At 36.8% G+C, this 14853-nt stretch overlaps 1 protein-coding gene across 1 annotated transcript; it reads left to right on the top strand.

Moving 5' to 3' along the window:
- The first annotated feature begins 2463 nt into the window (after positions 1-2463).
- Positions 2464-13064, top strand: LOC112056250 (piggyBac transposable element-derived protein 4). Its single transcript, XM_024096644.2, has 5 exons — positions 2464-2623; positions 6573-6761; positions 7330-7398; positions 8748-8779; positions 11265-13064. The coding sequence occupies exons 1-5, from the start codon at positions 2616-2618 to the stop codon at positions 12911-12913; spliced, it is 1947 nt and encodes a 648-aa protein (XP_023952412.2). The 5' UTR covers positions 2464-2615; the 3' UTR covers positions 12914-13064.
- Positions 13065-14853: the final 1789 nt, after the last annotated feature.

The following is a 14853-nucleotide window of genomic DNA, read 5'->3' as shown; positions in this document are numbered from 1 at the left end:
GTATAGAAACTAAGCAGGATTTGATTAATGGGTGTACTACTATTTCACAGAGAGAATATATAAACAAGCTGTTACATACATATAATATGGTAGATTGCAAGTTGTTATTGTTACCTATTGATAAAAATTATAATTTTCGTATACTTAAAAGAGATAGTTCAGAGAGTGCTTATGTAGAGAAAAAGTGTAGAAAATTAATAGGTAGTTTAATGTATTTGGCCATGGGTACACGACCAGATATTTGTGCAGTTGTAACTATTTTAAGTAGGTATCAAAGTTGTGCATCTGAGTTATTGTATAAGCTTTTAATGAATATTCTAAGATATTTAAAAGGGACATGTGACTTAAGTTTGTTGTATTACAGAAATAGGGAAAATAATGTAATGTGCTATGTTGATAGTGACTGGGGAGGGTTAAGTGACTATAAGTCTACAACAGGGTGTGTATTCAAAGTGTTTGGATGTTCGGTTATTTGGTTTTCTAAAAAACAGTGTACTGTCTCATTGTCTTCTACAGAGGCAGAGTTTATAGCTTTGTGTGCAGCGACAAGTGAAGCTTGTTGGCTAAGAGATATTCTTTCAACATTTGGGGTTGTGCAAGTTATTGATATATTTGAAGATAATCAGTCTACTATTAAAATGGCACAAATGGCAACTGGTATTACTAGGGTTAAACATTTAGGGATAAAACAATCTTTTGTTTACGAAAAGCTGGAAAAGGGGATTATAAAATTAAATTATATTAACACTGGAGACCAATTAGCAGATATATTCACTAAGGCTTTAGGGGGAACTGTATTTAAAAGGTTCAGAGAAAGATTGTTCAATTTTTGAGATTATTTAGTTGTTAAGGGGAAGTTATGTTATTTGTGTTAAGGGGAAGTTATTTTATTTGTGTTAAGGGGAAGTTATGTTATTTGTGTTAAGGGGAAGTTATGTTATTTGTGTTAAAGTGAAGCTATTTTATTTTGCTTAAAATATTTTATTGGGGGGTGGTGTGAACGTACCAATAATATAATTTTAAGGTTGGCAACTCTGTTGGTCCGCCATGTTGTGGCGTCTTACCTCTTCCTTGTTAGCTGTGTAATGTGTGACATTGTATTTTTCACTAATCTAATTATCTTCAAATAAACAGTGGGCGTACGCATAATAATTGTTCTTTAATTGAAAAGTCCTAACATAAATTCCAGGCGGACGAAGTCGTGGGCGTCCACAAGTTCCATTATATATTTATAGATTTTACACTTCCTGAACACACAAATCGATATATTAGACGTTATTTATGTGTTATTTGTGCAAATAACGTTCGTTATATAATAAGCGAAATGGGAGTTAATTTTCCACATTTGTCCGGCTAGTACCCTATCTCTATTAGGTATAAAATATCATTGGCACTCAAGATGACGAAGAACAGGAAGAAGAAGATAAAACCAAGAATTTGACAGTTACTACTCCGATGATCACTACTTTTTTAAGTTATATTACTTTGCAATAGTTTTAACTTATTATGCAATAGCTTTAACTTATTTTGCAATAGTTTCAAATTAAACAGGATCACAACCAATCAGTAAATTAATATAGGTATTGGGTAATCACAATTGACCCGTAGAATAAGCCTACTGGAAAATACGTCAAAAAAAAGCGCTAAGTACCTACAATACCTCATAGGTGGCGTGGAAACGCGTGCAAAACTAACAACTCAAAATGTTTAATAAAAAAAATTAAACCGACTTCAAAAACATACAACGGCTAAACCTGGCTAAACTAAAAAGCAAAAAATAACATCATATCAGAATAGGTACTAGCGGACCGTTGAATTTTAAAAATTCTTAAATCACATTATATTTCGTATTTTTTTCATGATTTATGAACAAATTTTCAAAACTGTTACTCTAAAAATGGCTTTTTAAACAAACTTTCATCCCCTGTTAAACACACTTCTATTTTTATTTTAGGGTTAAAAAGTACCCTATGTTTTGTTTCAAGGTCCAAATGATCATTTCATAATGATCGGTTCAGCCGTTTAGCCGTGAAAAGGTAACAGACAGACTTACTTTCTCATTTATAATATTATTAAGTATTGATGATGTACTAATAATATACTGTACCTACTAAGGTACCTACTGATCAGCAGGTAGAACATATTCTACCTGCTGAGATAAGCCGATTATGTACTTAGTAAATCTCCATTATTACACAGTAATCTTCTTTGATTTAAATGGCCGATTTTCACCTGAAGTCGTTTAAACTATACCTCTCGCGCTCCAACTTGTATTACGTGTAGTGAAAAAAACAAGGATAGCATATAGTCACTCATTACGTCTATAAAACAAGACTTCGACGGTTACTAGCAGTTACAAAATAGCGATTAGCGTCTCGTCTCTCACCCTCCCTCCTCCTTCAGGCCTCCCACTCCCGGCTTCCCAGTTCCCACTTCCCTGCGTAGGTTCAGCTTCCTGCTTCACTGATTGATCACTGCTTCAGTCAGTGTCAAACTGTCAACTTCAACTGTCACTCTCAGTTCCGCTCTTGCTCTGCACGGTGTGCTCACTGGTCGTATTTACGGAAAATATTTAAATTCTGTGGTTTTGTGTCGTGTTGTTTGGCGAAAGAATCATGAATAGGTAAGCAATAAATAATTTTTATTCATAGATTGTGTATTTGATAAAGATTTTTGTCCGAAATATCGATTTAAACAAACATCGTTGCGCATGCCGGCGCTATGTTCTAAAATTTTTACGTGATATTTATAATAAACATACGAATGACGATAAACTGTCGCTATTACGTATGTTTTAATGTAATAATGTATCTTTTATTATTTGTTACCGAGCAATTAACGTAATATTGATTTGAAAACATCGCAACCGAAACAACGCTCCTAAAAATAGAGACAAGGCGAAGGATCAACCGCCATTTTTTTACAGTCTAAAAAAATTAAGAGTATCGCAATTCGACGAGTATGTTTTTTTATGTTAGGTACCTTATAAGTTCGTCATTTCTTAACCAATTTTTTCTTGTCTCGAAAGAGTTTCTTTTGTATTGGTCTCATTTAATTTTTAAGAAAATCAGTTCAGTGATTTTGTGTTACAATGAAAATAACGAAATTGCCAGTAATGTGGCGTATTTAACAGTTTTGTGGAACTTGGAAGGTAGACAAAGCAGTGTTTTAAGTCGTTGACAATAGTGAAGGACATATAACACTGCTTTTACAGAAAAATAAAATATTTTTTTCAAAAATAAACTAAAAAGCTAAAAATAACATTGTATGTGCTACCTTCTGATCACTTAAAAGGCGGTGCCATCACAGTGATGCATTAACGCAAACCGTTTTTGTATTTATTGATGTTTTAGGATTTTCAGACGGTTCTTTCCTGTGTTTATTTCAGAAGTGGCTTTAATTAATATGCTACTGGCTTGCCACCGCCTTCAAAGTGATCAGAAGGTAACACATACAATGTTATAATTCGCTTTTTAGTTTATTTTTTTGATTTAGAAAAAAAAATTGAAAACCCCATGTCCATGAATGTCATGAAATTATTAATTATAGTATTTTTTTCCTTACATGGCAAAAAAGGTAAACAAAGATCCGTCGTCACGACATTCACATATTTCTCACAAACCGTCCGTTTAAACTAAATCATTTATATACACATCACTTCATTTAAAGCGCACACCGCGAATTACATAAAAACTGCTTGTAATTAACTAATAAATCACATTTATTTCACTAAAAACGAAATCACAACAAGTTTTATTTCTACAGATTAACGAAAATATTGCGAATTTGACATTTCGTAATGCTAGATTGTCTATGAATTGAAGAGACGGGAAAGATACATGAAATTATAACTTGTCGATAATTATGTACATATTTTTTAATTTTAATATTTGTGTCCATTGTGGCTTATAAATAAAATAAATGTGTATCTTTATTAACACAGCACCAAAGAATATATTATACTCCATGGAGAAGAAGTAAATCTACATACATGAAAACGTTGGACATAGCAGCGACATTATTTCCGCATACGAATATTTTTTCATAAAGTCAGTGGCAATTTTAAATGGAGTTGATTTTAAAATAGTTGAAGGACCTAATTGAGAAAAAACAAATAATAATTTAAAAAAATATATACAACCGACTTCAAAATATTAACGTACCCACGAAATTAAAAAAGGGAAAATAATATCATTATATTTTCTGCCAAGCCAGTGTATTCAATCTATTAATTCAAGGTGTACCCTATCGTAAAGATTTTTGTTTCTCAGACATTATTTTTGTCTGTCATGTGTTTTTTTCAGTAACGACTTAAGTCAACATCAGACGGGCTTGGCAGCGACTTCAAAATGATCAATAAGTAGAAAATATAATAATGTTATCTTTCCCTTTTTAGTTTCGTGGGTACGTTAACATTTTGAAGTCGGTTGTATTTTTTCATAATATTTTTTTTTTATATTTTTAATATACCTAATAAATAAATCAATCCATATGAAATTCAACCTAAAATCCACCCATCTGAAAGTCGGAATTTTCGGTTAGTTATATTATTGTTAGTCATACACTACTCAGCAATCAGCAATAATATAACAACCAAACAACAAATAAATAACAAGACTAACAATTGCAAACGAAACAAATAAGTAATGATGATATGGAACAAACATTGACACGACCTCACTGTGAGCATGGAAGCGACAATGTGGCACTTTTTGCTCGCAGTTAACTCATCCTAAACCGAGCTTAACCGATCGCGGCGCGAGTGCTCCCAATGTTTGTAATTATATAGCACGATCAAAAATTATTAAAAAACCGATAAACCGATTCTTCAACCACTTGCAAAATTTTTAAATTAAGAATAAAGAAAACAATACACAAATACGACTTGAATATTATGATTGCTGGATCAGAAAAATAAATAAAAGATTTGAAATACTAATGGAAAAAAATTTATTACTTTTGTTTCGCAACATGGTGAGATTTTTATTTTTCTGGTATACGTAAATCGTGATAGTCAGAGTTATTAGGATATTATATAAAGAAGTTTGAGAGATAGTGATGTACAAGGGGCCGAAACTTTAGAACAAAGATTTTTGAATATATGACATTATGCGGTAATAAATTTAGTAGGTTCTAGAGCTAGAAAAATGTTACGAATTATAATTAGAGACAGACAGTAAGTGTACATTAATTCCAATTATGTTCTACATAGTCATTTGGACTAGTGGTGTATAACCAAGGTAAAAAAAGAAAGAAATAATAATCTTTAATTCAATAGAAAAAAATTTTTGTCGCTTTTTTGTTTTTCTCAATTGTTTTCTTCAACAATTTAAAAATTAAAAATTTCCATTATAAATTGCCACTGACTTTATTTCAAAAATATTCGTATGCGGAAATAATGTCGCTACTATATCCAACAAAATGAAATGAAATGTTAATGTTTTTTAACTTTTGTAACTTTTGCATCTTTTGTAATTTTTAAAAATGTAAACTGTAAAATTTTTGTAATTTATGTACTTGGAAATAAAGGCTATATTATTATTATTATTATTATTATTACTATATCCAACATTTTCATGTATTTCATGATTCATTTCTTCTCCTTGGTGTATATATTTATTATTAAAATGATATTTAATTTCCTAAAATGCACACAACTGAAAAGTTGGAAAACGAAACGAATATGGAACGTATTCGTTTTTTAAGATGACATATAGTAACGGATATTTTAGTTTAGTTATTTCAGATATAACGATACCTACTTGATATCGTTACGATGCCCGCGGTTAACTTCTCAACCCTACTGATTGTCTTTGGTTCATAGTCAGCCATTATTGTTGTTTAAAATTGACATCTAAGAAAATTTCAAGTATACACTCTTGATCGAGTAATCAATATTATTTTTTAGTGCACTTTCATTTGAGACCGCAATCGAGTATATTTGCAGACATTCGGTTGTTCTTCCCCACTTTCAACCCCCACAACTTTTAAACGGCTCAACCGATTTTCATCAATCATGTCTAAGAACACTCGCCCGTAACTTAAAATAATATTATATACTATATACAATACATTTTGTTTTCATTTTTTTTTTTTTTATATAAAGAATATCTCTTAACATAGTGTGCCTTTCGGCATAAGCCTCCTCCAGCGACTTCCACTGCTCTCTCTCTAATGCGACCCTTCTCCAGTTTTGTCCTGCTGTGAGCTTTAAGTCATCCTCCCATCTAAGGAACTGTTTGCCCCGATTCCTTCTGCAATCTCTAGGGTACCATTCCGTCACCAGTCTGCTCCACTTCCCCGTAGTGTCCCTTAGCATGTGGCCTAACTTACCTTTAATTAAAAAAAACTAAATTGAAATTGCTTCATCCGTTCGGGAGCCTTGGTGCCACAAACAGACAGACACGTCAAACTTATGACCACCCTTGTTAAAGAGTTCAGAGTTCGATTAGTGTGGCAACGGCTTGTGTGGATTCGATTTTTTATCTTTTGGTGACAGAACTGTTTCTGTAACTTGGATTTTTTTAGGTATTTATAAAAATTTTTTGTTTACTTTACTTTTTTTGCAATAGTGTAACAAGTTGCACCAGCACCTCTGGTGGACGTGTGGAGGACGTAGAGGGAGGACGAGGTGGTTCAAGTGGACCAATACCGATGGTGGCAGCTGAAGGTTCTGCTGATGGCGCTGGTCCTAGCGGCAGTGGCAGTGGACAAGGACGCAGTGCCCGGCCCAAAAGGCCAGGACCTCACTCAATCGATGAGTAAGCAAAACCATTTTTAAACGACTTCAAAAGAAGGTGGATGTTTTATTTTTATATTCTATACAAGTTGGCCCTTGACTGCAATCTCACCTGATGGTAAGTGACAATGCAATCTAAGATGGAAGCAGGCTAACTTGTTAGGAGGAGGATGAAAATCCACACTTCTTTCGGTTTCTAAACAACATCATACCGGAACGCTAAATCGCTTGGCGGTACGTCTTTGTCGGTAGGGTGGTAATTAGCCACGGCCGAAGCCTCCCACCAGCCAGACCTGGACCAATTAAGAAAACCTCAATCTGCCCAGCCGGGGATGGAACCCAGGACCTCCGTCTTGTAAATCCACTACCACTGCGCCACGGAGGCCGTCTAATATAGAATAGGTTCTCAATTCGAGTCTTTATTTTGTTTTTGTATGTTTCCTGATTACTCGGAGATGCATGGACCAATTTGAATAATTCTTTTTTTTTTGAAATTTCAATTGAGATCTTTATAATTTAGTAGTAGAGTAGTTTTTATAGGTAGAATAAAATAATTTTGGATACTACAGTTTAATTATTTTGTGTTTTAGGCTTGTCGTACATCAAATACAGGATCTGCCGGCTGGCCGCGCGCTTGAAACAGCCACGTATCATGAACCGTAAGTTATGCTTGACTACTTTATTTGTACATTTTGATTTTTTATTTTTATTTATTTATGTAAAGCACGCCAACAACACATTAAGTGTTAAAAAAAAAATAACACATTAAAGAATTCTGATATGCATATAAACAAGCCGTGATAGCCTAGTGGATATGATCTCTGCCTCCGATTCCGGAGGGTGTGGGTTCGAATCCGGTCCCGGGCATGCACCTCCAACTTTTCAGTTGTGTGCATTTTAAGAAAATATCACGTTTCTCAAACGGTGAAGGAAAACATCGTGAGGAAACCTGCACACCAGAGAATTTTCTTAATTCTCCGCGTGTGTGAAGTTTACAAATCCGCATTGGGCCAGCGTGGTGGACTATTGGCCTTAACCCTCTCATTCTGAGAGGAGACTCGAGCTCAGCAGTGAGCCAAATATATGACGACGATATAAACAATAGGCGCACATAACATTTATATGATTATATGTCAACACTTAACTAATTCTATCATGTCAAGTTTATAGGAAGGGTTAAATGTCAAAATTAATTATTACCTAATTTAAAATTAATAAAATGGTATACAATTTTAAAACAATTGCTTGATTATAAAAGGTACTCAGTATACTAATTTTGACTTCTATAATGTCCAATATGTACAAGTTATTTGTTTTTTAATTTTGTATTTGTGACGGCCACGACACCGTCGTGTTCCGTGCGCTCCATCTGCCTGTTATTGATTAATCTGTGGTGTATGTATGTTTATATGTTCCACAAGAGCGCCTCAACTACTGAACAGATTTTATTGAAAAATGATTCAATAGGTTTGTAATAAAAAAAGCCCGGGTGACATATTACTTTATAAGTAAACTAAGATAATCATCACGTGTTTGATATTGACGGCCTCCGTGGCGCAGTGGTATGCTCGGTGGATTTACAAAACGGAGGTCCTGGGTTCGATCCCCGGCTGGTCCGATTGAGATTTTCTTAATTGGTCCAGGTCTGGCTGGTGGGAGGCTTCGGCCGTGGCTTGTTACCACCCTACCGACATAGACGTACCGCCATGCGATTTAGCGTTCCGGTACGATGTCGTGTAGAAACCGAAAAGGGGTGTGGATTTTCATCCTCCTAACAAGTTAGCCCGCTTCCATCTGAGACGTCATCATGAGATTGTAGTCAAGGGCTAACTTGTAAAGAATAAAAAAATAAAAAATTTAAAGGTCTTGGCACTACCTTATCCACATTGCATTTGCATGTAATTCTAATTATTTTTATTGTTTCGTCTTTTTTAAACCCTTTTATTAATCGGGTTCAGTCTAATCGGTAATTAAAGATAGTACTACAATATTATTTCTTTTGTTCCAGGTCTATAGATGAAGACGTCCCCATAAATCAAGGTATTTGTTGTTTTTTTTTGGTCCTTTTGACATAAGCATTTTCTTGGTTTTCACTCTCAGACCAATTATTGTATAGGACCTGCCTCGCTAGACGTTACTTTTCTGTCAAAGTATATGATCAACGATATAATGCGATTATAAAAACTGTCTCTATAGAATCGATGTTAAATAGTAATCGTGTTCGTCGGCTAAAGAGCTCCGTAAAAATACCTTTTTGTCTAATTGAATTGTGTAAAAAACGGGCAAAAACTTCTAGTTTAGTATAAGATATATACCAAATCTAAGCTCGTTTTCTTCAGAAAATGACAGACAATTTTGTTCGTGACGATGAGTGCGATACAGGTCCTTCTATAATTGGTCTGAGTTTTCACTAGATCTGACAATAATTTATTTTTAACCGACTTCAAAAACGGAGGTGGTAAGGAGGAGTAGGTAGTTTACAAAGTTATACTTCGCCCATTAACAACTGAGTCTTAGGGCCATAAATCATTTCTCTATATCTATCTCGCTTGCACTTATGGGTCTTATGGAGCCGTCTAGTGAAGGGTGTAACAATGAAAGACATATTATCGATAAGTAAAGTTTATTATCGTATCTTAAACAAATGCGGCCATTTCACGTGGTTTGTTGAAATTTAGAGAAGCCACTTTATTCGGATCACTTTTCAATTCATTGAGAAACAGGAATACGTTGTGAATCAGTGTTCGAGCTTGAGGGCTAATATCGCCATGTAATTTCTTCAGATCAACGTTAGAAAATAAAGTATCCATAGTGCGCAACGAGTAACACATGAATGTATTTATTTAATTGCAGTAAACACATTTATAGCAAAAAAAATACGCAATGCAATTACATTAGAAACCGACCAATCAGAATCGTCCAAATCATTATTGACTCATCATTAGCACGTGCGCAGGTAGCCGTTTATCGATAATTAGGGTGCGCAGGTAGGCGCGCTGCACATTCCTATCTTTTTTGACTTTTATGACCGGACGACTCAGATGATAACGCGCATACTATAGTGAAAGACGCGCAGGTGTTTATGTTCTTTTGTCATTTTATTATACTAACCCGTAATAAACTCGACTGTCGGCAGCGTGCAATAAAAAAATTGTAAGAAATTCGTTCTTTTGTTTACAAATTGGGATTGCACGTGTATTGTTTTTAGCAGACTCCAAAAAAGGAATCCTTAATGCCTTAAGGAGAAATACCTTTTAAATTGCCAGAATTAGTGGAACCCGCGCTGATGTTTACCTTCTTTTGTCGCTTTATTACCCTAGCCCTTAATGAACCCCATTGTCGGCATCATGCAATAAAAAAATTCCAAGAATTTCGTTCTTTTGTTTACAAATTGGGATTGCATGTGTTAGCCATGACTAAAAAGTAGAATTATGACTTAATACATTACCATATTCTTAGCTGCTCACAAACTTTTTTATGTACGTAAATAGTAGCCCAAAATAAATACAAATTATATATACAGGCTGCTCGGAAGTGTTTGTGCTGCATGGTCTTTTTATTTAAAGAGTATGTAGCATTATGCTGAGTTGGATCCGTTTACTGGGTTGTGCCACACATCGCAGGATATTGTTCAAGAACAAATTGTGTTGTGTGGCATAATTCACTAATAAAGCTTTTTTATTTCTTCTTTCTTTCCCATAACTTCAAGGTGTTTACGAGTACAACTCCAAAGTTATGGGAAATACTACCCAGCACCCTGTACATTTTAAGTAAACTCAGAAGTAGATTTAAAAACAGAAACCAATGTTGAACAAAAGTTATAAACTCACAACTTTTACTAAAAAATCAAATTAAAATGTAACCTAAATAAAATTGTCATTTAAATTTATTTGTTTGTTTTTGTTGCTTTTGACTTATTTCTGTAGATACATTCAATTTCATTTATTTCTTTTTTTTTGTATAATGAATTCGTTTAACACGTTCGCTGCGGCACTGATATTTCTGTACTTTCCTCTCTTACTAAAACTTTATGTGGTGCGTTACGAGGTCAATTGACCTCGTAACTCTTGAAGACGCTATGCGTACGAGGTCCATTGACCTCGTAACTCTTTAAGAGGTTAGGCGCACGAGGTCAATTGACCTCGTACCGCAGCGAACGTGTAAATTTATTAGTATAATTATTATTTTTCATTGTTATTATTTAATAATTTAATTAATAGGACACATAACGTAAATGTAACTTGTAGTTTTAAGTTTAGTGTATGAACAATGATGTATATAGGTACCTTTAAAAGATGGCTTCGTGTAAGACCAGAACTTTTTAAGTTTACGTATATATTCATTCTTAATGTTTTTTGTTGACATCTGAAAAGAGCTACTAACCAAGAGACGTTGTTATTTTTTTTTAATTAAAATATGTTCGTCATCTACATAGAATACTATAAAAACAAAACAAAAAAATAGGTAGCGACAACGCCAATTTTGAAGTCTGCTATTTTTTTTAATTAAAATCTGTCTTTTACAGGTAGCGATTATGACTCTTATGACGAGGACACGGTGGTGCCGGGGCTGAGGGTGTATCTGAGTGAATTAGACACACCCTTTGATAGTACCGAGTACCGAGAGTCCGACGATGAAGATGAGCCCGCCACTGGAGCTGAGCCGGCCGATGATGACATTCCCACCGAACACCCGAGGGATCCCAATGTATTCGAATGGAGAGACTTTCCGAGCCCTCAGATTCCACCTGAACTGAGGCGCGAAAGTTTCTCCCAGAACAACGTCGGTCCCACGACTCCATGTGACGACCCGTATGACACTTTCGTTCAAATATGGGATCGGCCATTAATGGAGTACATAGCCGCGGAGACGAACCGATACGCTCACCAGGCGGCAGCGCAAACGCTGGAGCCGCCCAACCTCCATCCCAGAAGCGGCTTCGGCGAGTGGTATGATACCACGGCAGACGAGCTCTACCTTTTGTTTGGTTTAATCCTGGAGATGGGGGTCTCGTTCATGTGGGAGATCAGGGACTACTGGGATGGCAGCCTTGACATGTTGGGTGCGTCCAATTTCAGCCCATACATGTCCATGGAACGTTTCATTATTTTAATGAAATGTCTACATTTTAACGACAACAGCGACATGCGTGCGCCAGTACTGAACACCGAGGCGAGGCTGTTTAAAATAAAACCAATATTGACACATTTAAACAACAAATTCCAGCAAATGTACACACCGGCGCAAAACATCGCACTAGACGAGACTCTGTTGATGTGGAAAGGCTGGATCGGCCGGCTCGTCTCGCGGGAAGCGAACCGGGGTGTCAAAAGTTATGAGATTTGGGAACCTCAGACCGGCTACCTTTGGCGGTTCGAGGTCCTAGCTCACAATCCGCTCGAGGCTAGCACCCCGTCGATCGTCTCGCGACTACTCCGAGGCTTAGAGTACAAGGGGTACACGCTGTGGATGGATGATCATTATCAATCTCCACGTTTGGCTCGACTGTTAAAGTCTTTAGGGTTCGACTGTGCTGGAACAGTGCGGACCGATCGCGAGTTCGTCCCGCGGGCTCGCCTCAGTAAACGGAACCTGCGCCCGGGGCAGAAAACCGGCGTCACCTCGGGGGACGTCGACGTCATGGTGTGGAGAGACGCGAGCTCCGCCATGCTCTCTACATACCACGGCGATGGAGAGCACACAGTGAATGGGTCCACCAAAGCCATCGTGATATCGGACTACACTATCATATTGAACGAGTTGATAAAAAGAGATCGGCTCTTGGCCGCGTACCCGTTTGAGCGGAATCGGACGAGGGTGTGGTACAAAAAGTTGTTTTTGAAGTTGCTCAACGTGTCGGTTCTAAATTCTTACATTATTTTCAGTCACTCCTCCCCAAAAAGTCATCACAGTTTTCGCAATGATTTGATCTATTCGCTGATTTCAAAGCACAGTTCTCGTCCGATTCCGATACAACCGCGAGTAGAGCTCATCCACCACTTGAGTCGGTATCCGAAGCCGAACAAGCGACGCTTGCGGCACCGTTGCACGCAATGTCGTAAAAGGGTGCGAACATTCTGTGTAGGGTGTGACTTAGCAGTATGTATGGAACCCTGTTTCCTCATAATGCATTCAGAAATGCACAACCTGCGACCACAAGCGAGCAGATGTTAATGGTAATGACCGGGAGCGACGGCCACGAGCGGATTCTAATGGTAATGACCGGGAGCGACGGCCACGAGCGGATTCTAATGGTAATGACCGGAGGCGACGGCCACGAGCGGATTCTAATGGTAATGACCGGGAGCGACGGCCACGAGCGGATTCTAATGGTAATGACCGGAGGCGACGGCCACGAGCGGATTCTAATGGTAATGACCGGAGGCGACGGCCACGAGCGGATTCTAATGGTAATGACCGGAGGCGACGGCCACGAGCGGATTCTAATGGTAATGACCGGGAGCGACGGCCACGAGCGGATTCTAATGGTAATGACCGGGAGCGACGGCCACGAGCGGACTTTAATGGTAATGACCGGGAGCGACGGCCACGAGCGGACTTTAATGGTAATGACCGGGAGCGACGGCCACGAGCGGATTTTAATGGTAATGACCGGGAGCGACGGCCACGAGCGGACTTTAATGGTAATGACCGGGAGCGACGGCCACGAGCGGATTTTAATGGTAATGACCGGGAGCGACGGCCACGAGCGGACTTTAATGGTAATGACCGGGAGCGACGGCCACGAGCGGATTTTAATGGTAATGACCGGGAGCGACGGCCACTAGTGCATGTTGATGGTAATGACTGGGACCGACGAGCACTGGAGGATGTTAATGATGCTTCGAGGCAGGATTCGAACCCAGTACCTCGTTGTCCGAAGGCACATGTGAGTGTTGTGAGTGTTCATTTGTAAATGTTTGTTTGTTTAAATGTGTCAATATTGGTTTTATTTAGTTTGTATGTATTTTTTTTATTTTTACAATTTTTAATAGTACATGTGTTTAATAGAATTTTTAAGTTTAATTGCAAAGTTCGTTTCTGTTTCGAGTGCCGAGTATAGAATCCTAAGTCAGCAAAGGATTTCTGTTTATTCTAAGTCACTTCATACTCATAACACTGAAGTCGGTACAAGAGCACAGAAATTTCGAAATGGCGCTCAATATTTAAATTTTACTACAAACTATATTTTTATGATTCATAATGCTCAGATATCGATTTTGAACGAAATCGATCTTGTAATAAAAAATCAAAATGGTGGCCATTTTATAACTTTTACTTCATAATCTACTTTTATCATTCATGCAGTGCTCGGATTGATTGAACGAAATCGGTCCACTTACAATAAAAAAAAATTTTTTTTTTCTTTGTACTTCATAAAATTTCGATCTAGCCTCTAATGTGACTAATTAGTAATTTAACTTTAACGTTAACTAAAAATGGCGTTTATTGAAGAGTCACGATTTGTCTCCGAATCTTGTCGATCTTGGAAAAAACTTATTTTGAAAAATTAAAGGAAAATATTTTATTTTAGACGGTTATGTAATAACCTAAATATTAAAAATGCTGCTTTGCTTATGCTTTACCATATTGGTGAAACAATGAACCTACTTTTTGATGTCGGTTAAAAAAGTTGTAAATCCGTCTGTTGTAAAATTTGTTGTTATATAAAAATTTATTGTTATTGAATATTTTGTAATTAGTATTGTTCCATAAAGTTGTGTTGGTATATTTATTAATTGAATTATCCTATTTTATTTTATATGACATTTTGCTAGCTACTTTTATATTTGACATTTAAAACATACCACCACAATTATGTTTGATTTTACTTAATTATCAATAATAATAATAAAAAAAATTTTGTCTGTGCAATTATGGAAGAAGTTATAAAGACGAGAAACTACCGGAAACACATTATGAAAGATGGCACTCTAGACATCTGTCGAGCGTGTCATCGTCCTGGGGAGTCCCTCAGGCATATTGTGTCCGGGTGTTCTCACCTTGCTAACGGCGAATACTTGCACAGACATAATCAAGTAGCCAAGATAATCACCAACAGCTTGCTCTTCAATATGGTCTTATCGATTCTGAGATGCCCTACTATAGGTACG

Source organism: Bicyclus anynana, chromosome 26 (assembly GCF_947172395.1).
Source record: "Bicyclus anynana chromosome 26, ilBicAnyn1.1, whole genome shotgun sequence".
Classification (NCBI taxonomy): domain Eukaryota; kingdom Metazoa; phylum Arthropoda; class Insecta; order Lepidoptera; family Nymphalidae; genus Bicyclus; species Bicyclus anynana.
The sequence above is the reverse complement of the archived record's forward strand: the minus strand, read 5'-3'. Positions and strand labels throughout refer to the sequence as shown.

What these genes read in the sequence shown, in the direction of transcription:
- LOC112056250 (XM_024096644.2), top strand. An exon ending in GGACCTCACTCAATCGATGA is followed by an intron (nt 6,762 to 7,329) that starts GTAAGCAAAACC and finishes TTTGTGTTTTAG; the next exon opens with GCTTGTCGTACATCAAATAC. An exon ending in AGACGTCCCCATAAATCAAG is followed by an intron (nt 8,780 to 11,264) that starts GTATTTGTTGTT and finishes TGTCTTTTACAG; the next exon opens with GTAGCGATTATGACTCTTAT.